At 36.0% G+C, this 23,857-nt stretch overlaps 1 protein-coding gene across 3 annotated transcripts in view; it reads left to right on the top strand.

Moving 5' to 3' along the window:
- The window catches only part of ADAMTS19 (ADAM metallopeptidase with thrombospondin type 1 motif 19), a 266,721-nt gene extending 245,687 nt beyond the window's left edge, over positions 1 to 21,034 (top strand). For all 3 annotated transcript variants that reach the window (XM_002744633.6, XM_035290949.3, XM_078364939.1), the window contains 2 exons: positions 17,639 to 17,816; positions 19,754 to 21,034. In XM_002744633.6, coding sequence (XP_002744679.3) covers positions 17,639 to 17,816; positions 19,754 to 19,905 — 330 coding nt within the window. In that variant the 3' untranslated portion in view covers positions 19,906 to 21,034. The remainder of the gene's footprint in view (positions 1 to 17,638; positions 17,817 to 19,753) is intronic.
- Positions 21,035 to 23,857: the final 2,823 nt, after the last annotated feature.

Below are 23,857 nucleotides of genomic sequence, written 5' to 3'. Positions count from 1 at the left end.
CTCACTGCAACCTCTGCCTCCAGGGTTCAAGCGATTCTCATGCCTCAGCCTCCCGAGTACCTAGGATTATAGACACCTGCCAACATTCCTGGCTAATTTTTGTGTTTTAGTAGGGACAGGGTTTCACCATGTTGGCCAGGCTGGTCTCAAACTCCTGGTGGACCTCAGGTGATCCACCAACCTCAGCCTCCCAAAATTCTGGGATTACAGGTGTTAGCCACCATGCCTGGCCTAGGACAGTATATATATATTTTTTTGGGGGGGGGGGAGGAAGGCAGGAAGGGAGGGAAGAAGGACGGTAGGGAGGAAGGAAGGGATGAAGGAAGGAAGGGAGGGAGGAAGCGGGGAGGGAGGGAGGGAAGGGAAGGAAGGAAATCAAGCAATGAGAGAGACATTGCCGACCTGGATCTAGAGGTTTACAAGTTGATTTCTTTTTTTTTTTTTTGAGAGAAGGAAAGAAAAAAAAATAAGTAAAGGAGAGGAAGAAAGGAAGAGAAAGAGGGAGAGTAAATGTAAATATTGCTTTATTTTGAAAAAAATTGGGTATTATTAATGGCCAATCAATTTTTCATTTAATCTTATGGGTAGGTGTGATGTGGTATTGACAAGAATGTATATTTTGTGTATTTGAAGTGGAGAGCTCTATAAATATTTATTAAGTTTACTTGTTCCGGATCTGAGTTCGAGTCCTTAATATCCTTATTAATTTTCTGTCTCATTGAGTCTAAGTCTCTATGTATCTGGGTGTTAGGATCGTTAGCTCTTGTTGTTGCATTGATCCTTTTACCACTGTATCTTTGTTGCTTTAAAATCTATTTTATCCACTACGAGATTTGCAACTCCTGCTTTTTATTTATTTATTATTTATTTTTGCTCTCTATTTGGTTGGTGAATCTTTCTCCATCCCTTTGAGTCTTTGTGTATCCTTGCCTGTGAAACAGGTCTGGATGTAACATGCCATTGGGTTTTGGCTGTGTCTTTTGATTGGGGGATTTAGTCAATTTAAATTTAGGGTTACTGCCATTTGATGTTGACTGGCTGTTTTATCCATTCGTTGGTGTAAATTCTTCTTTATGTTGGTGCTCTTTACTTTTTGGTGTATTTTTAGAAAGGCTAATACTGGTTGTTTCTTTCTGTGTGTAATGCTTCTTTCAGAAGCTCTTGTAAAGCAGGCCTGGTGGTAATAAAATCTCTGAGTTCTTGCTTGTTCATAAAAGATTTTATTTTTCCTTCAGTTGTGAAGCTTAGTTTGGCTGGATATGAAATTCTGGGCTGAAGGTTCTGTTCTTTGAGGATGTTGAATATTGGCCCCCACTCTCTTCTGGCTTGTAGAGTTTCTGCTGAGAGATCTGCTGTAAGTCTGATAGGCTTGCCTTTGTGGTTAACATGACCTTTCTCTCTGGCTGCCCTTAGTATTTTCTCCTTCGTTTCAACCCTGGTGAATCTAACAATTATGTGCCTTGGGGTTGCTCTTATTAAGGAATATCTTTGTGGTGTTCTCTGTATTACCTGGGGTTGAATGTTGACCTGCTTTGCTAGTTTAGGAAAATTTTCCTGAATAATACCCTGAAGGGTATTTTCCAGCTTGGATTCATTCTCTCCATCGCATTCAGGTACACCTATCAAACGTAAATTTGGTCTTTTCACATAGTCCCACGTTTCTTGGAGACTTTACTCATTCCTTTTTATCCTTTTTTCTCTAATCTTTTCTTCACGTTTTATTTCATTAAGTTGGACTTTGACCTCTGATATCCTTTTTTCTGCTTGAACAATTCGAGTGTTTAAACCTGTGCATACTTCTCGGAGTTCCTGTATTGTATTCTTCAGTTCCATTAATTCACTCATACTCCTCTCTAAGTTGTCTATTCTCAATAGGATTTCATCAAACCTTTTTTCAAAGTTTCTAGTTTCTTTACATTGGGCTACAACATGTTCTTTTAACTCACCGAAGTTTGTTATTATCCATTCCTTGAAGAGTGATTCTGTCATCAGGATGCGCTCATTCTCCATCAAGCCTTGTTCCATTGTCGATGTGGAACTGTGATCATCTTTAGAGGGAGAGGCGTTCTGATTTTGAGTGTTCTCAGCTTTTTTACGCTGGTTTCTTCCCGTCATTGTAAATTTATCCTCCTCTCGTCTTTGAAATTACCAACTTTCAGATTAGGTCTCTTGAGTGGGCGTCCAGGTTGTTAGTTCCCAGGGCCAGAGCAGCAGAGTTAAAACCGATGGTGCTTTTCTGCCCAGGATTCTCCTGTCTGGCTTCCTTCTTGTGTCCTAGTAGGCGACTCTGCCTTCCCGGGGCTCCAAACCTCGGTCAGAAGGGGAACCGCTCCCGTTTACTCTAAGCCGAGCACTGCCGCACGAGGTGCCATCACAGCCGCTGAGCTGGGCTCTGGTGTCGTGCTGGGGGCCCTTGTGGGTCCTCTGAACCTGTTTACTGTGCTCCAAGAGCTGCCGCGCCGAGGTGCCCGCAGAACCGCTGCACCGGCCACGAGAGTCGCGCTGGCCACCCGTGTGTTTCCTCCACTGGGGGATCTTCTGCTCCGTGAGCAACCAGAATTTGTCTGAAAGTGTGGCGTCCTCTAGTTCTCCGTGCCTTCCCTGAGAGCTGCAATCCCGGGATGTTAGTGATCGGCCATCTTGGATCGTTCTCTCAGGACAGTATATTTTTATACTTCTTCCTTTCATATTCACTTTGAGAAGCATTAATAAATCTTTATTTTTACAAAGAAAGAATTACAAGACTCAGTGTCAAGATTCTAGTATAGTTGTTTATGAAAGTTTAATACAGAAAAGCAGCATAACTGTTGGCTGCTCACTGGATAGCAGCAGTGTGAGACATCAAAAATTAGCATGTAGGACAGTCCGGTGGATATCAGAGCCCATGGAGTGCAGAAGCAATACAAGAATCAGAGCTCAATGGAAAGAATGAGTGTCTGATCTCTAAACAGGAGAGCAGTTAAGAGGTTTTTATGAATATCTCATTTATAAAGTGTTTAGTGAAATTAAGTTGTTCAGAAGTGCCTATGTTACTTCTTGGACGAGCAGACAACAATATCTTTTGGTGAATTTGGCAGAGACATGACAATGGCTAGGTTATACCATGAGCCATCACATAAATTTCTACATACGATTAATAAATTTTCAGTGACAGAAAGATAATTTTATGCTTTATAAAAGTAGATTCAAGTTGTACTAGGTACAAACCTTGAAGAACCCACTGACATCATGGTTGATTATTCTCTTGTCTCATTTGGGCACTTCAAAAAATATGTGGATGGCTATTGGAGCTTGTGTAGCCCCTTTAAATTAAACATATTTTACTTATTTCATTATATTTCAAAGCATGTTTGCTATCATTCACTGGTGGATACTTACTAAGATAATGGTGTTCATATAATCTATGGGAAAAATACATGAAGATGATCTTGGTAAACATATTCAACTATCATAAAAGGAACATTTCTATATTAAATAATGAAAATTTAACAACAGAGTATGTTCATATCTTCTGTGTAGCATTTGATCCATCAGAAACTTCTTTACACTGTTGTACTATTTTAGACCTAATTAACCTCAGGTCCTAAAGTGTATCAGATTACACCTGAAAAACCTTAATTTCATCAGGCCACAGATACTCAACAGTACACACTCACTGTTCTTGAACATACTGGAGCTATGACATCTGTAAATACCTCAAGGTAAATGGACATTTCTATGAGCATTTTCTATTAGGTATTCACCTATTTTTCAGTGTTAAACCAAGGTCTTTTAAAAAAAAAATTTTTTTTACTTGAATTTCCAGTATACATGTGTAGAACATGCAGGTTTGTTACATAGGCAAACATTCGCCATGGTAGTTTGCTGCACCTATCAACCTGTCACCTATATATTAAGTCCTGCATGCATTAGCTATTTGTCCTGATGGTCTCCCTCCCCTCCCCTACTCGTGACAGGCCCCAGTGTGTGATGTTCCCCTCCCTGTGTCTATGTATTCTCATTGTTCAGCTCCCACTTGTGAGTGAGAACATGCAGTGTTTGGTTTTCTTTCCCTGTGTCACTTTGCTGAGGATGACGTCTTCCAGCTTTATCCATGTCCCTGCAAAGGACAAGATCTTGATCCTTTTTATGGCTGCACAGTATTCCATGTTGTATATGTAAAACATTTTCTTTATCTAGTCTATCATTGATGGGCATTTGGGTGGGTTCCATGTCTTTGCTATTGTGAATAATGCTGCAATAAACATACATGTGCATGTATCTTTATAATAGAATGATATATATTCCTTTGGGTATATACCCAGTAATGGGATTGCTGGGTCAAGTAGTATTTCTTGTTACAGATTCTTGAGGAATCACCACACTCTCTTCCACACGGTTAAACTAATTTACATGCCCGCCAACAGCATAAAAGTGTTCATATTTCTCCACGGCCTCATCAATATCTGTTGTTTCTTGACGTTTTAATAATCACCATTCTGACTGGTGTGAGACGGTATCTCACTGTGGGTTTTGATTTGCATTTCTCTAACAATCATGATAATGAGCTTTTTTACATGTTTGTTGGCCGCATAAAAAAATGTCTTCTTTTGAGAAGTGTCTGTTCATGTCCTTTGCTCACTTTTTGATGGGGTTGTTTTTGTCTTCTAAATTTGTTTAAGTTCCTTGTAAATTCTGGGTATTTGACCTTTTGATAGATAGTTAGATTGCAAACATTTTCTTCCATTCTGTAGGTGGCCTGTTCATTCTGAAAATAGTTTATTGTGCATTCCAGAAGTTCTTCAGTTTAATTAGATCCCCTTTGTCAATTTTAGCTTTTGTTTCAATTGTTTTTAGTGATTTCATCATAAAATCTTTGCCCAGACCTATGTCCTGAATGGTATTGCCTAGATTTTCTTCTAGGGTTTAAACCAAGATCTCAGCAACATTTTTCATTAATGCCATAAGTAATATAATTTCAGCAGTGAAATTGCCATGTTCAGTTTTCTCATGTAATTTAACTTGTCAGCAGTATCTCATGTCTCGTTCATCTTTTGTGATAGAAGAAAGGATTTCACACCTTGTTTTGTCCAAGAAGAAAGGATTTCACACCTTGTTTTCTCCAAGAAATGGACTTCACAACTACTCAGAGTTCATTTCATTTCTTTGTTTCTACAATAATGTCACAGTTAAGAATTTGTTAAGATTATTTTGAATGTGTTTTTATTTCCTACACATTTTCATTTTCTCTCATTTATCTGTGTTTAGGCTAATCTATAAATTTGTCAAATCATTTCGGCATCTGAGCCTGCCTTTATTGGTAATGCCAAACCCTGTCTGCTCAGTGCTATCACCTAATTTAGTAAATATAATTTTATAAGAGTTCATGTCTGTGTCTGTTACATCATCCATGGTCATTTTTAGAAAAAATTATAAACATCTGAGTTAAGTAAACTTCTACTCTACACTTCTGCAAACTTGGATATTGCTTATACTTCTTCCAAGTATTTCCCTTTCAGCTAGTTTATTTAGATTAAATTATTTTTAGGTAAAATAAAGTCAGTCTGCTCTTATTACCTGGTATAAGAATGGCAGGTAATAAAGTAGGAAATGGCAGGAAATTAAGCTTTAGAGACTGAAAATGAATATAGATTTTAAGAAGGTATATTTCAGGCCGGACGCGGTGGCTCACACCTGTAATCCCAGCACTTTGGGAGGCTGAGGCAGGTGGATCATGGGGTCAGGAGTTCTAGACCAGCCTGGCCAATATGGTTAAACCCTGTCTCTACTAAAAATACAAAAATTAGCCGGGCATGGCGGCTCGCACCAGTAGTCCCAGCTACTCAGGAGGCTGAGGCAGAAGAAGCTCTTGAACCTGGGAGGTGGAGGTTGCAGTCAGCCAGATTGTGCCACTGCACTCCAGCCTGGGTGACAAAGTCAGACTGCATCTCAAAAAAAAAAAAAGAAGGTATATTTCATTTTGAAAGAAGATTAAGCCTTTTTCTTGTTACCAAGTTGATTTGCTAACATTTCCATCTGAGCTTCCCATTTACTAAACTATTTCTCTAATCATTTTGAGAGTCCAAAGTGTTAAAATCATTGGGAATTATTTTATCATGTTTGGTATTTGACATGTGAGCCACAGTATAGACACAGTATAACTTAATACAATCTTAGACATTGTCACTAATGTCCATGGCAATGAACGCTTTATTTCATTATTAAAAAAAATATGGTTGTCAATGAAAAGAATCATACTGTAAAATATTTGAAGAGATTTATTTTAAGCCAAATATGAGTGACCACAGCCCATGACACAGCCTCGGGAAATTCTGAGAACATGTACCCAATTTGGTCAGACTACTGCTTGGTTTTACACATTTTAGAGAAACATAAGACACCAATCAAGACAAAGAAGATGGACTTTGAAAGGCAGGACAACTTGGAGAGAACTACCAGGTCATAGGTGGATTCAAAGATGTTCTGATTGGCAATTGATTAAAAGAATTTTTTAAAGACCTGCAATCAATAGAAGTAAGTGTGTCAGGGTTAAGATAAGGGGTTGTGGAGACCAAGATTCTTATGCAGATGAAGCCTCTACTTAGCAGGCTTCAGAGAGAATAGATTGTAAATGTTTCTTATCACACTCAAAGAGGTTCCAGATTCTTAGTTATCTCTCCTGGATCAGGAAAAAGACCTTGAAAGGGAAGGGGATTCTTTACAGAATGTAGTTTTTTTCCCACAAGAGAAGATCTGCATGGCTATTTCAAAATAAGTCAAGAAAAGTTTTGGAGTAAAATACTTAAATACGCGAGGTTTGTCATCTCACGCCAGGGAAATCAAGGATGCAAACACAGAAGAGCAGAAGTTTAATAGGCAAAAGAAAGAGAAAAAAGGAATCTTTCTCTCTCCCCCTCTCCCCTCTCTCTTCCTATTCTCTCTCTGTCTCTCCCCCCTTCCCTCCCTCTCTCCCCCCACCCCCTTCTCCCTATTTCTCTGTCTCTCTGTCTCTCTCTCTCTCTCTCTCTCTCCCCCCGCCCTCCCCCCTCCTCTCTCTCTCAGCTCAATTTTACAGGCTGCTTAGAATGATTTGGGGGCTGCTTTTCATTAAAAGAAAAACCTTACCAAGGATTCTCTTACTGACTGCCTAAATAATTTATTTCTAGCTGGTGTATGAAAAATATATTAAAAAGCTTTAGAGCAGGAATGAAAGGAAAAAAAGTAAATTTAGAAGAGGACAAGGCAGGCAACATGACGGACAAGTGTGCGGTTTGACCTTTATGACTTGGGATTTCCTGTAGGCATGCTTCTGGGGTCTTCCATTCCTTAGCCCCAATTCTTCTTTTGGGGTGAGTTGCCCACATGCACAATGGCCTGCTCGCATTGGGAGGTGAGCATGCACAGTGTGGTTACTGGAGTTGTATACATGCTCACTGAAGGTGCTCTTCCCTTACTAGTCTAGTGTTCCTAGGAGGTCATATACTGGTTAAACTCCATCATTTTTCCCTCGTAATGCTCATGCTTGAGCCCACTTGACCTATTTCTGAGATATTATTGGGAAGCTGCTGATCACCAGTTTCAGGGTTTTTATAATCTGTAAGGGAAGTGCCTTCCCCTGGCACTGGCTGCAACTAATTATTATTTTAGAAAGACAGTTAGCAACCTCTTGACCATCAGCTGATGATCACTTGACATTCCTGATTGTGGGGAAGGGGGAGTCCCTCTTCTGCCCTGTTCATGTCTGCCTATCTAGTATAACACTACCACCCATTCATGGCCTGAATCCGTGTTTCAGATTTACTTCTGGAATGCTCTTGGCTGAGAGGAGGGGTCCATTCAGTTATTTGGGGTTTTAAATTTTTATTTTTGGTTTACATGGTGAAATTATCTCATGTGTACCCAAGTACAGAAAAGATTGTACTTTTCATAGGTAGATTTAATTGATCAATATCACTAAGTCAGTAGAACAAATTTTGCTTTTAGAGACTTTGGAGATAGTTTTTTGGTGTGGAAAAGGGATTATCAACATCAGTTTTCCTTGTGCCTTGTTGTTTGTCTATGTCAAAAATTTGCTTAAGTCCTAAATTCTTGTGAGCAATTTTCTAAGCTGTTTACATTTGCTCTAAAGATGATTGCTTCCTTTTCACTCTGGTAAAACTGGACATCATGATTGTGTTTCCTATTCAGAATTAAAGACTTGTACATGGAATTGATTCATGAAGTGCTTTGTTTCAAAGGTCCTTTGGGACAATATTAAACTGGGGAACAGAATATCCATCAGACAATACAAGACTCTCTTTTTTTAAATACTCTAGTCAGAAAATTTTCCTTGTAAAAGAAATTTCAATGGCAAGTTATCTGGTAAACTCTGTATTTTTTTCCCACTTGCTGGCAAATTGATGTTGACATTTTAGCATTTTGGCTTTTAGTGGAAGTCTATAATGTGTCTTGTTTCAAATATATATTAAATTACTTGATACAGATATGAAGAGCAAGATTTAGCATTTATTAGAAAGAGACTGAAAGAAGGGAGAAGGAAAGGAAAGGGAGAGAACATGCCATGGAATCTGAAGAAACACCTACTTAAAGGTCCACTTTACTCATTTGCCCTCGTTATTAAACACTTTGGAATATCATAGCATGGAAATGTAAGAATAAAACTATACAGTGCATATAGTGGAAATAACATTATCTCTGGAATCAAAGGACTTGCATTTGAGGTTTGTCTCTCTTTGTACCATCTCCTTGAGTCCTATCCTGATTCTCCTATTTGAATTACAAAATCCCTTACCCCAAACGTTTCTCATCTTGTCTCCAAGCTTTAATTTTTTCCATAGTACCTGTTAAAATGTAAATTATAATTTACATTCCTCTTTTATTTTTTGGCTCTTACCCTCTCACCCATTAAGTTGTAAGCTCCTGGGGGCCCCTATTATTGTCTGTTTTGCTTACTATTACATCCCAGTCTTGAGACAGTGGCACATTGGCTCAGTAAATATGTGTTGAATGGATAAAAGAAATACATGCCTCACACTTTCCATTAGTAATGCTGTTAGGGTTATCAGAAAGATAACCAAGATATGCTATGTAAAAGCATATTGGAGGCCTGGAATATAATAGGTATTTCATATGTCTGTTCATTTGTCTTTATTGTCTAACACATGATATGTTGTAGGTTGTCTGTAGATAAGGTGACTAGATGTTTTAGTTTACCCAGGACTGTCCCAGTACCCCTAGAGTCTGGGAAAAATTGTTATCAGCAACTTCTTTCACAAATGTCCGGATATAGATAATAAATTATATGATCACCCTATCTAAAAATGAATCAGGCATGTAAATTGTCCTTAGAACAAAAGTTCACCTCATACCATATAACCTGAGTTATACCAAAAATGAAACAAAAAAGCTTTCAAAATTCATTATTGTTTAATTTAACAGTAGAGTAGGATAACAGCCTAACATGGCAGTATGTGGAAAAGGCAAATGTTTCTGTTTTAACATAAGAGATATATTAGCAATCTCAGAATATTAAATAGTGCTTAAGTGTTCAAATGCTGGATTCAATATTTTTTAAGTTAAAACACTAATTTCAGCACTTCTAGCCTCTAAAGCCTCAGGCATTTTGTGAATGTATGTGAGCCTCTACTTTCTCATCTGTTAACAGGGATAATAGTATTCATGGCCTTCATGTGTGATATTAAAATAAATATAATCTCTAACACAGTGCCTGGCATATAATAAACATGAAATAAGTGCTATCTTCTGTTAGTACTGAGTGGAGGAAAAGCTTTCAAAAGTAATATGTGAGAGGCTTTGGAATCAGAGGGACTCCATCTTGAATAGGGGCTGAATAAAATAAGGCTGAGACCTACTGGGCTGTATTCCCAGGAGGTTGAGGCATTCTAAGTTACAGGATGAGATAGGAGATGGGCACAAGATACAGGTCACAAAGACCTTGCTGATAAAACAGTTTGAAGTAAAGAAGCTGGCCAAAGCCCGCCAAACCAAAATGGTGATGAAAGTGACTTCTGGTCCTCCTTACTGCTCATTATACCCTAATTATAATCATTAGCATGCTAAAAGACACTCCCACCAGTACCATGACAGTTTACAAATGCCATGGCAACATCAGGAAGTTACTCTATGTGGTCAAAAAAGGCGAAGAACCCTCGGTTCTGGTTATTGCCCACCTCTTTCCCAAAAATTCATGAATAATCCACCTTTTGTTAAGCACATAATCAATAAATAACTGTAAGTATACTAAGTTGAGCCACTCATGCTACTACTCTGCCTATGGATTGGCCCTTCTTTATTCCTTTACCTTCTTAATAAACTTGTTTTCACTTTACTCTATGGACTCACCCCAAATTCTTTCTTGTATGAGGTCCAGAAACCCCATCTCTTGGGGTCTGGATTGGGAGCCCTTTCCCATAACAATACTATTGATTTCCTTTGATCAGAAAGCAGCAAAGTGACTTTGTAGTGTAACTGGTGGCTCATGCCTGAAATACCAGCACTTTGGGAGGCCCAGGTGGGCGGATCACCTGAGGTCAGGAGTTCGAGACCAGCCTGGCCAACATGGTGAGACCCCATCTCTACTAAAAATACAAAAATTAGCCAGGTATGGTGGCAGGCACCTATAATCTCAGCTACCCAGGAGGCTGAGGCAGGAGAATCGCTTGAACCTGGGAGGTGGAGGTTGCAGTGAGCCAAGATTGCACCATTGTACTCCAGCCTGGGTGACAAGAGTGAGACTTCGTCTCAAAAAAAACAAAACAAAAAAAAAAATTAAAGAATTGGTTAAATATGGATGCAATTGCTCAGCTTCCATAGTGGTAGTAATCTGCTTCTAACTCCATCAATTTTATGTCTTTGTGTTTTAAACGTTATTGAATAAAATACCAGATCCGTAGTGAATAATCTCTGGTGTTTTTTTTTTTTTCTATACAGGACTATGAACATAATGAGTGGTCAATAAATATTTGAAAACCAATAAATGATGTAGTGTTCTGAGACATTCAAGCAAACTATAATTTTGGGACTCTGTTAGACGGGACTTCTATTTGCAGATAGCTAGGACTTGCCACAACGGTGAGCTGGCAAAGTGGATAATTAGTTAATGAGATTAGAGTCTTTACTCTTATGTAGCTTCACCACTTAGAAGTGTTCACCACTTAGATGATAGTAACTTTTATTAATAAATTATTTGGAATTTTACTTTTATACTAATTTAGACATGAAACTATAGCTATGATCTACTATAACACCTTGTTTAACAAAAAGGAAAAATAAATTTCAGGTAAATTGTTTGCTAGAGGGAAATAATCAGAAGCCAGATCTCCTAATTTTGAGGTCAGAATTATTTTGGCTTTATCTTTAATGTCTGTATGTTTTTAATCATAGTGACATTATTTGAGAAGATATTTTATTATTTAATATTGTCTTCTATAATAAAAATAATAAATAGTTTAGAAGATTGCTTGGGATTTCAATTGTTCTATTTCAAATAACTATTCATTTTTCATACATTTGTAATAAAAGTTTTACCAAATTATATTTTATAAAGAAAACACTAGTAAGAGCTTGATATTTTATTATTAAAATAATCTAATGGAAATTAAATTCTAAAGCTAAAGATTATTTTAATAATAAAGCAAATATATTAGTGATTAGTTTCAAAAGCAAAAATGTATACTGTTTTAGTTTAATGAATTATAGAGCTTCCATTATTTCTTGGACAATATTTTTATTTCCATATTATTCCCAAATAGTTGCAAAACAGAATTTGCCTATAAAATACAACTAACATCTTTTTCTAGTTCAAAAATTTTTATTCAAAGGCACTATTCAGCCATTATCTGCTGAGATTATATATTCTGACTTATCTTGTGTCTATTGTTACTTTATGTCATTTTCAGTAATACTAAAAAATGATGCATTACTTCATTTTGGTCATATACTTTGGAGTTGATTATGTAAGATTGACTGAAAGTGTCAGGAATAGTCCATGACTAATTATGGGCATCTTTGAAATATTATTGAGAACCTTCTTTATCACATCAGAGTAAGCCCATCTTTCTAAGATTCTATTATTCTTTTGGTTTCTCAAATATTGTGACTTTTTTTTCAAGATTTACAGAAATTTTAGGAATAGAGACTAGAATGGTTTTTGTTTTATATAATATTAATCCCTTGAAAGTTTTAGTTAAACTGTATTGCATTCTGAAAATATTCTTCTAAGTGTGTCTTAATTTATATGATTATATCCATTGTATAGAGTGGTATTGAGATTAAGGCTTTTAAAGGAGAAAGACCATGTCAAACAGCCCTTCTATAATAGCTAGAAATTACAATAAAGCTTACACTGAACTGGAAATACTCAGATCCTGCAGAAGTTTAAGAAAAAAAGTCAGGTTTTGTTATCTGTTGTTGTTCTTTGATCTGCTATTTGCAGAAAGCTAAGAATTCATCAGATACAAAGATAATATTTTGTGGAAATATATACAGAGTAAAACTTAAAAAGCTAAGTTATCTGTACATTCATGTTAATGACATACACATAAAATTCTGTTATTCTGCAGAAAGCTATTTTCATACCAGAAATATAGGCTTCTTTATTGAACATGACATAGGAACAACTCCAACATAATTTACCATGCAGCTGAGGCGACATCAAGATGAATTATATGGTACTACTTACAGATAAGAAGTAATACAAAGGGTCTCTGTTAAATATAGAACACTTATTTTTGGCCAGTAATTTCCAAACTCAGACTGCACAACATAATCTCCTACATGCTTTTATTAAAAATGCAGGTTCCCAGATCTCAGGTGCATTTATTGACTAAGAAATTCTGTCCTAAGAATCCATCATTTTTTTTTAAATCTCTACTGTGTTTCTGAAGTATAGACTCAACATATGAATATATGGTTTAATTTATAAATATTGCATAAATATGCATAGGTAATTGGGATAATATGGAAGCTTTCATGGAGAAACTGAATTTGAGATTGTGTTTTTTGTGTTGTTTTGTTTTGTTTTGTTTTGTTTTTGAGACAGTCTCACTCTGTCACCCAGGCTGGAGTGCAGGGGTGCAATCTCGGCTCACTGCAACCTCCGCTTCCTGGATTTAAGTAATTCTCCTGTCTCATCCTCCCCAGTAGCTAGAATTACAGGCCTGCACCACCACACCTAGCTAATTTTTTTATTTTTAAGTAGAAACAGGGTTTCGCCAAGTTGGATAGGCTGGTTTAGAACTCCTGGCCTGAAGTGACTATCTGCCTTAGCCTCCCAAAGTGCTGGAATAACAGGCGTGAGGCACCACACACAGCCTAAGATAAATTTTTGAAAAAAGTCATGGCATTTAGGAAAGGAGTATTAATCTCAGCACAATTGTAGAGGTAGAAATAGAAATTGTATGGAAATGATTAATTTATAAAAGTACAAATTATTTTTAATACAGTGGGATCAAATTAAAGTTAAAGGGGTAAATACATGCCAGCCTGAATGTAGTGGGATACTGGGCCTTATCTTGTAGCCAATGGTAAACTCAGTAACCAAAGATTTTTGTCCAAGGAGCATATATATGTAGATAAATTTTGAAAGAATGCATTTTCAGTTAGTATGTGATAATCATTGGCAGACTGAGGACTAAAAACAAATCAAACAATAGTACACTAGATTTGAGATGATGAGGATTTGTGCATAATGCTTCTTGTGCAAATAAAAAAGAGATGAGCCCGATGATGATCATAATGGAAGAATTGATAGCAACGAGAATGCAATACTAATAGTGGCTTAGAAAATAGAGGGGAAAAAAGTCTTAAAAATGGCATGCATATTTGTATACTTAAAAGATGACAATCAGAAAATATTTAAATTTTTTTAATCACAATAGTATACACTAAGATAATTTTTTTAAACGGGATTTATTAATGGTATTAATAAACCGTTTAAGCAAAATATTGCTACATCTTTTTACATAGAAAATAATATGGCTAGCTGGGCGCGGTGGCTCACGCCTGTAATCCGAGCACTTTGGGAGGCCAAGGCGGGTGGATCACGAGGTCAAGAGATCGAGACCATCCTGGTCAACATGGTGAAACCCTGTCTCTACTAAAAATACAAAAAATTAGCTGGGCATGGTGGCAAGTGCCTGTAATCCCAGCTACTCAGGAGGCTGAAGCAGGAGAATTTCCTGAACCCAGGAGGCGGAGGTTGCGGTGAGCCGAGATAGCGCCATTGCACTCCAGCCTGGGTAACAAGAGCGAAACTCCAACTCAATAATAATAATAATAATAATATGGCTAGTAAATAAATTATTATTTTCAGAAACACAAATACATTTTCTCTCTTACATATAGTTTTAATACCATAAAATAATGGTATTTTCTCAGACAAATTAGTATCAGTCTATTTGTATCACAAAACAAATTTAGTAATATATGTATAAAACCAAGAGACTTCCCTGGTAAAAGACTGTTATACATCAAATGTGTTCTTTGCAAAATATTTTACAAATGAAAATAACATTTAGTTGAAATGCAAGAAATCTGCTAAAAGTGCACTTGATTAATAAAATACATATATAATAAACCCACAGCCAACATCAACCTGAATGGGAAAAAGCTTGAAAGCATTTCTCAAAAACTGGAATGAGATAAAGATAGATACCCACTCACCATTTCTCAACATAGTACTAGAAGTCCTACCCAGAGCAAGCAGGCAAGAGAAAAAAAAATAAAACATTCAGATTTTAAAAGGGGGATTCAAACTATCTGTGTGTGCTGATAACAAGATTATTTACCAAGAAAACTCTAAAGACTCCTTCAAAAGACTCCTAGACTTGACAAATGGCATCAGTGAAGTTTCAGTATACAAAATCAGTGAAGAAGCATGTCTACACACCAATAACATTAAAACTGAGAATGAAATCAAGAAGTCAATCCAATTTACAATAACACACACACACACACACACACACACACACACACACACATTACTTAGAAATACATTTAACTAAAAAGGTGAAAGACCTCTACAAGGAGAACTGCAAAACACTGATGAAAAAAGTAAGTGATGCAAACAAAAGGAAGAAATCCCATCCTCGTGGATTATAAGAATCAATATCATTAAAATGCTCATGGATTATAAGAATCAATATCATTAAAATAACCATACTACCGAAAGCAATCAACAGATTCAGCACAACTCCTATCAAATTATCAATGCCATTTTTCACAGAATTAGGAAGAAAATCCTGAAATTCCTATAGAACCCCAAAATAGTCTGAATGGCCAAAGAAATCCTAAGTAAAGAACAAAGCAAGAGCCATCACAATACCTAACTTTACACTTCAAGGCTATAGTAACCAAAATGGCACATTACTGGTACAAATATAGATACACAGATCAAGGGAACAGAAAAGAGAACTCAGAAACAAACCCATGTACCTACAACCAACTGATCTTCAACAGAGTCAACAAAAATATGCAATGAGGAAAGGACAACCCTATTCAATAAATGATGCTGGAAAAAAATTGATAGCCATAAGCAGAACAATGAAATTGGACCCCTATCTCTCACCATACATGAAAATTTACTCAAGGTGGATCAAATACTTGAACATAAGACCTGAAACTTAAAATCCTAGAAGAAACCAAAGAAAATGCTTGTGAATGTTGGCATAAGCAAAGAATTTATGCGTAAAACCTCATAGGCAAATGCAACAAAAACAAAAAGACACAAATGGGACTTATTTAAACTAAAGAGCTTCTGTGCATCAAAAGAAATAATCAATAGAGTGTACAGAAAACTAACTGAATGGGAGAAAATATTTGCAAACTATGCATCTGACAAGGACTAATATTCAGAATCTGCAAGGAACTCAAACAACTCAACAAACAAAAAACAAATAGCCCCATTAAAAAGGGGGTAAAGAACACGAATGCACATTACTCAGAAGAGCACACAAGCAGCCCACAAACATGAAAAAATATTCCACATCACTAATCATCCAAGAAATGCAAATTATAACCAAAGTCAGAATGGCTACTATTAAAAAGATATAAAAAAAAAAAAACAGACGTTAGTGAGGATGCAAAGAAAAGGGAATACTTATACAATTGTTGTTGAAAATATAAATAAATATAACCACCATAAAGAATAGTATGGAGGGTTCTCAAAGACCTAAAATAGAACTACCATTTGACTCAGCAGTCCCACCATTGGGTATCTATCCAAAGGAAACAAAATTATTGTATCAAAAAGACACAGGCACTCATTTGTTCATCACAGCATTATTCATATTAGCAAAGTTATGGAATCCAAGTATCCACCAACAGACAGTTGGGTAAAGCAAGTGTGTGTGTGTGTGTGTGTGTGTGTGTGTCTAATATATGATATATACACACCATGGAATCATATGCAACCAAAAAGAATGAAATTATGTGTTTTGCAGCAACATGAATGGAGGTCATTATCCTAAGTGAAATAACTCAGAAACAGAAAATCAAATATGCATGTTCTCACTTATAAGTGTAAACTAAACAATGAGTACACATGGGCATAGAGAGAGAACAGACACTGGGGTGTCCAAAAGCAAAGAGAGTTGAAAATTTACATATTGGGTACAGTATTCACTATTTGGGTGATGGGTATAATAGAAGCCCAAACTTTGCCATTTTGCTATATATCCATCCCCTAAATCTATAAAAATAAAAAAGTTTAAATAATAAAAATAAAAAATAGAAAAAAAGTGAATTTTACCTGAGAAATTTAGATTATCAAATATTTTTATTAGCAAAATACTAATATCACCTAACCTACCATGAAAAAGCAATTATTTTAATAACATATCTGGCTAAGACATTATTTTAAACTTTTCTTTTTTTTTTGAGATGGAGTTTTCGCTCTTGTTACCCAGGCTGGAGTGCAATGGCACGATCTTGGCTCACCGCAACCTCCGCCTCCTGGGTTCAGGCAATTCTCCTGCCTCAGCCTCCTGAGTAGCTGGGATTACAGGCACTTGCCACCATGCCCAGCTAATGTTTTGTATTTTTAGTAGAGATGGGGTTTCACCATGTGGACCAGGATGGTCTCAATCTCTTAACCTCATGATCCACCCGCCTCGGCCTCCCAAAGTGCTGGGATTACAGGCGTGAGCCACCGCGCCTGGCCTATTTATAAACATTTTAAGTCCAAAGATAATAAAGCAGATGAGTATATTTAAGGACTGTAACAAGGACCCAGCTCTAAAAGTGGACATGTGCTAACTTATGAACATCAATGATTAAATAATAATGAATCAATTATTTGTTGCAATCTAGGTATTAGACCTTTGAAAGCTGTCTGCTCAAGCACTGTTGGTGTCATTCACTCTCTTTCCCTTCAAGTCATACTGTATATTTTTCTTTATCCTTCTTTACTCTTACACTCTTGTCATTACCCAAAACACTGTCTTAGATCAGCCAGAGGTTCTCAACAGCATTGTGACCAATTTATGAGCATCAATGTTTCTGACCCATGTTTTGCATTGACTGTGGATGTTGCAGCTCATGTTTAATTTTAAGCAATATTAGGAGAAGGTTGCTCACATCCTAGAAAATAATAACAGCAAAAAAAAAAAAAGAACTTTCACAAACTTTGCATTTCTCCTAGTGCTCCATTACCTGTGGCAAAGGAATGCAGTCACGTGTTATCCAATGCATGCATAAGATCACAGGAAGACATGGAAATGAATGTTTTTCCTCAGAAAAACCTGCAGCATACAGGCCATGCCACCTTCAACCCTGCAATGAGAAAATTAATGTAAATACCATAACATCCCCCAGACTGGGTAAGAATATTTAAAAATAAATGCTTTTGAGAAATATAGAAATGATTATGGCTTATTGTATTTTGTATACTACTTTAAACCTTGATAGTTGTAAACCTATACTGATTATTTTGGTTTAGACTTAATTGGATCCATTTAAATATGATTTCAATGGTAAGGTGGGTAAAAAAAGTCCTAAAAACTTAAACTGCTTTGATTCCTAAAATTGTCCAATCAGCCAGATACAGGAAATAATAATGCCACACCACCAAAGGTCTTCTGGTAACCAAAATTTAGACTCAGATTAGTCCCACAGAAGAACTATCAATTAAGTTAATATCTGTGGAAAGATGACATTGTAGACTAGATTCCTCCACGGTTAATAGTCTTCCTTGTAATCTGGGTATAAATTTTTCTTCAGAAGGACATACACTAAAAACATCTTTCAAGAATGGGTGCATGGATCTACACCATTAAACAAGAAGTTCTATTTTGTTTTTAAGTTTTGAGAATAAAATACTAAATAAAAAATAAATGCTAGTAATATTGAATATATTGATGTTTATGAAATGCCTTCATATATATCCTCAATTTTTATTATTTATTCTAATCCATAATTGAGAATTCCAGTATATATTTTAAGCAGTTATGGCCTGCACTTGTATAACAAATACAAATGAATGATTTAGCATTTATATCTGTAATTATTAGTAGCTTTTAACAGCACTCCTGCCTGACTGTCAGTGGGTTAATTTATTTTTAATACCTTTGGTTTTAACCTGTGCATATAATCTACAGAGGAACAATTTGAATCTACAAACTAATTTTACCAAAATGTAAGGAGCTAAATTATCATAGGTATTTTTCTAGGCATAAGACTTAATCAAATGGGAAAGTTTGATTTCTTCATGAAAATATAAAAATTATCTTTTTGGGGCCAAATAATTAACTAACATTTCTAAGAAATAATCACTTCAAGGTGAATAACACTAATTAAGACAAAAAGTTAAGCAATTCTAGAGCAGATGTGCTAAATCTACTGATTCAATAGCAGTATAATTTCTTTCTCCAACAATTACTTGGAGTCCTTGAAATATCATGTGGCAGAAAATAATGGAATAAAAGAAAAATTTTGTTAGAATTGCATTATCTCTATTTATTATTCCTTGAAGGTATGCTCCAAAATACAGAAGCACAATGGTTAGAAAAATCTAAAGTTTTCAAAAGTAGAATAATTATATTAGACTATGATTCATTCTCATATGCAAAAGAAAGAATTGTAGCAGGAGTGACTTTCACTATGCCTTCTAGAACACACTATTGTTTTTGCTAAAAGGGAGGCCAAGTCTACATGACCAAATAAATATTCTATACCAAGTTCTCATTTCAAATACTTCAACTATTGCTATAAATCTCAGTCATCTGTGATTTTATGCATTGATTTTTATAGAAGCCTGAAATCACAGCTCCAGATAATTCACCTAGATGTGTTTGTTATCTAGGGAAACTAGGAATATGAAATAACTGTGAGCATATTTTTATTTGCTATTTCTTTGTAATTTCAACCACAATAATAATATTTATTAATTTGCATTCCCAAAAAGTAGATATATTGAGCACATTTATTTTTCTTTTTAATTTTCTCTACTAAAATTCAAAAGAAGCTTAAATGAAAGCTATAAAACTGAAGCTTAAAAGTACAACACATTGAACCTGGGAATTCTATCTTTAATAAGCCTAAAAACATTTCTAAGTAAAAACATTATTCATCCTTTACTTTTGAATCACAGGAAGTCTGTATGTGTGTGTATTTTTTTGTTGTTTAAATTCCAAAAGGTAATATAAATGAATCAAAGACAGTGTACAAAATTCCCCCCACTTAAATGCTTGAAGTTTGTTTTTACTAATGACATATATGATATCTGCATGGATTGAATTCACTATGTTCTATTTCACAGCTGCTCTGACATTCAAGTGCCTGGGAGATCAGTGGCCAGTGTACTGCCGAGTGATACGTGAAAAGAACCTATGTCAGGACATGCGATGGTATCAGCGTTGCTGTGAGACGTGCAGGGACTTCTATGCCCAAAAGCTGCAGCAGAAGAGTTGACCTCTAGCAGGCTGTCTGGATCACAGCTGTTTCCAATTACATTATTTATAAACACACACACTAGCATGTTTTTGAGACCAAATATTATCAGATTACATATAATTTAATCAAACTAATTTATTATTATTATTATTTTTGCCTGCCAAACATCCAATATGGTGCTTGGTTTGATTACACAAACATTTTGATTTATGCTACATGGCTTCATAAATAATTTTCTATGAATAAATTAGTTGGATCCAGTAATCTAATAAAAAGAAAAAGAAAAAAGCAGATCATTATACTTAAAAAATGTTTTGTTGTTTGTTAGGGCTATCTCTAAGGTGCTACTCTCTCCCCACCAATACCATTGAATTACCCAGAATGTATACTGACTTAGCATAATAGTTTAGTTATATATGAAGAGAAACTATTTTTGGATTTTGGTGTCCTGCTGCAGAATTAGCCCATTTTCTGTAATCTGCAAAAGATGTGCAAACATAATGAACCTCATAGTGCTGAACAGGTTTTTAGAGAATGTATTATGAATTTGGTTCAGATTTATAGACATCCATAGGAAAAAGTCTGCTGTAATTATAACCTTATTTTGATAATGGAAAAGAAAAGTCAGAATAGAGACTTTGATCATGTTCATGAACATGTACTTGAACACAAATATTGTAACAATGAAACACTGTAATGATTTACACTGAATCACAATTGCACTGTTGATATAGTGTAGAGAAATCGTTAGAAATGGTAACATCTTACAAAAATGTGTATTACTTTAACATATTGTCATTAGATTTTAGCTTTTCTTAAATACTTTAACAAAGAAAACATTGATCCACCTATTTTCCTGTATCTTTTTAGCAGATTTATTAAAGAGCATAGTACTTAGCCTTACGAATCATAATTAGAAAATTTACTGATTTTTCTCAGCCTTTTCCCTAGGAATAAGGAAAAACAGAAAGCATATAATACTGTGGTAGTTTCATTGTGTTTTTCTTCCGTTTAAAAATTAAAAAGTTTTACAATTCTGTGAAACGTTCAAAATCCAGCTTAAAATTTTTCTTGTGAGAAAATATTGTACATGATTCACATGATTTCTTAGATTTTTCAATAAAATATGTGAAATTTGCCATTGAGAGATAATTCTTCATAGTCTTGTCACATATCTACATGTCTGACACACAAAGGTACTGTCTACTTTTGTCCTGGAGTGTCTTCTAAAGGATGTTTGTATAGTTGGAAGATAGTATCTGTCTTGGGAGCAAAGGACAAATATGCTTCTCCTTATAAAAGTTTCAGGTTCTCTAAAATTGGGGTTTCTTTACTATAAGACAGCCCAATGCATGTGCTGATGTCATCTGACTCTCTTTTTGTCACCCTGTGGGAAATGGGGCTCAGGGATCTAGTACAGGAAAAGCTGAATCCCTGGCTACTACTATTGCCATGAATAATAAAGTCACTTGTCTCTAACACAGGAGTTTCATGTCTTCTGCCCTGAAATCATAATGTGCTAACTTGATAAGGTGCAAGTAGGGTAAAACCTCAAGCTTCACAGTTCTTTAAATTTCTCTCTTTAAATTTTTCACCCTCATTGTAATAAATGTGTTTTAATATTGAGGTCACTTTTTTCTAGATTGACCCTTCCTATGTAAGCCCTTTAATTTAATTGCTGAGCTACAGGGTTAACCAATATCCACAAATTTTATGTGAGATAGTAGATGAATGGGACAAGGAAAAATTAAAATAGTAAGAGGAGGCACTCTCAGTTCCATCCCTTGATTCCTGAATCCATAAATCTAGGTAGAAATAGCACCATGTATTGGTATTATTGGTTGATAATTCAGTATTGGTTGATAATTCAGAAAATATACATCTTAGAGAGAACATTATCTCAGACCTCCAAAGTGTTTTTGTACACCTGGTAAGAGACTAAATCTTTCTTAAAAAGACATATTCTGTTAGGCCATCTGCTTCAGGGTGATGGGGAGCATGGTAATATGAGAGATGTACACGAGGTTGAGCCCCTTGCCACATTTTATTTGCTGTCACACAAGTTCCCTGAACAAAAACAATATTGTGTGAAATACCCTAACAGTGAGTGAGACATTTGTTAAGTCCACAGATGGTATTTTGGCAGAAGCCTTACAAACGGGGAAAGCAAATTTATTTTCAGATCAACTAACTATTTGTGCAAGAACAAGCCACCAAGCCACTGCCTCCTTTGTGATAGAAACAGTCTAATGTAATCAACCTACAATCAAAGTGGTGGGTTGGTTCTCCCATGGAAGGGTACCAAAATGTCTTCTCTGCTGTTAGGTGGAACTGTCAGCAGTGACTGTATCTAGATTGACCTTGGTGAAAGAAGTTCATGTTGCTTAGCCCACACATAATCTTCACCCCTGCCACCATTATCTCTTTATTTATGATGGTATTGGTCAAGGATAGAAATGGGTGGAAGAGAGTGATCAAGATCAAAAGAACATGTTATCTTATCCACCTGATGATTGAGAACAGTTTCTCCTGAGTATGCTGTTTGGTTAACATTCAAATGGAATATAAGTATATAAGCAATTCAAGGAGTTCTATCCACATTCTTTCTCCTCAGAACTTCATTATTACCGGTTTTTGTCATGCTCCTTTCAAGTTCCTACCAAATCCATTAGACACAGCCCATAAGTTAGTGCATATTTATACCAGTGGCTGTTTTTTCTTTCAGTCAAAATAGCCAGATGCTCAGCTTGAACTCCTTCTGAGAGGATTTTTCTTACTAATCACTCGAGTCACCTCTGTGTGGAGTTGTAGAGCTACAACTGTCTACTCTTGGTTATGCTAGCGTATTGTGAAGAACCATTAGTAAACCAGGACCAAATGTTTTCTGTCTCAGTCAATTCATTAAAATAAATTCTCTATGAGGCTGTATGGGTTGAGAGAGTGGAGGCAATGTAGCAATAGTAGGACCCTTACCATCAGATCCAATTATTCAAGGTACTTATGCCTTCAGCGTGTGCTCGAGACTAATCTTATACACTTGATGATAAAGTAATATTCTGCCCAGGTAAGCTGGATGGACCAGACACCACCCAGGTTATAACGAGCAGTTCAAGTTACATGGGAATTTGGTGGCCTGTGGTCAAGGAGTAAACATTTACTAGCATTTCATTCAAACCAGAAATAGTTTCTTAAAACAGAAGTAATTATTTGTAGAAGATGACACAGCTTTGCTCCAAAGTTAAGACCTCACTGTGATTAACCAATAGGAGCCTGCCAGAAGCCCCATATAGGATCGTATGTGCCATTTATTCTTTTAGTACCATCATATTTGCTGTGCCACATTGCCTAAAGAGCAGAATAGCTTCAATTGCAACCTAGACTGGTTATAGATTATCTTCTTATTCTATGTAGTACATAAAACTGGAAGTCTTTGGGATTACTCAGTAATATTGTGTAAAGGAACATTCCAAAATGAGTTATACAGTTATACAGCCCAAATGGGATGTGTGTCTCTCAGGAACGGCTAGAGGCAGGAATTTGTCCTTAACTTAGAAGGGATATCTCAACATGTCACTGGATTCCTAGAAATTTTACCAAGCTGTGAGGTCCCTGAAGTTTTTGAGAAACCATTCTCAAAATTGGCCTCCCCTTCATTCAGGGAGTTCTGGTTCTGAGAACCATCTCTCCAATAAAAACTGATCAAGGGAATGCACTTATCTAGTGTGGTGATTCAAATCAAACTTCTGTTCACTAAGTATATAGATTATAATGCTTATATAAATCAAGTGACATTTTAGAAGAATGCCCACATATTTCAGTCCTAAGGACACCGTACCGTGGTCAATTGGCCAATACCAAAAATGTTTGTAGGTCAAACCATTCCCGTCTTAGTCTGTTTGGACTGCTATAGCAAAATACCTGAGACTGGCTAATTTATAAACAAAAATTTATTGCTCACAGTTCTGATCTG

This window comes from Callithrix jacchus, chromosome 2, assembly GCF_049354715.1.
Source record: "Callithrix jacchus isolate 240 chromosome 2, calJac240_pri, whole genome shotgun sequence".
In the NCBI taxonomy this organism is placed as follows: Eukaryota; Metazoa; Chordata; class Mammalia; order Primates; family Cebidae; genus Callithrix; species Callithrix jacchus.
The sequence above is the reverse complement of the archived record's forward strand: the minus strand, read 5'-3'. Positions and strand labels throughout refer to the sequence as shown.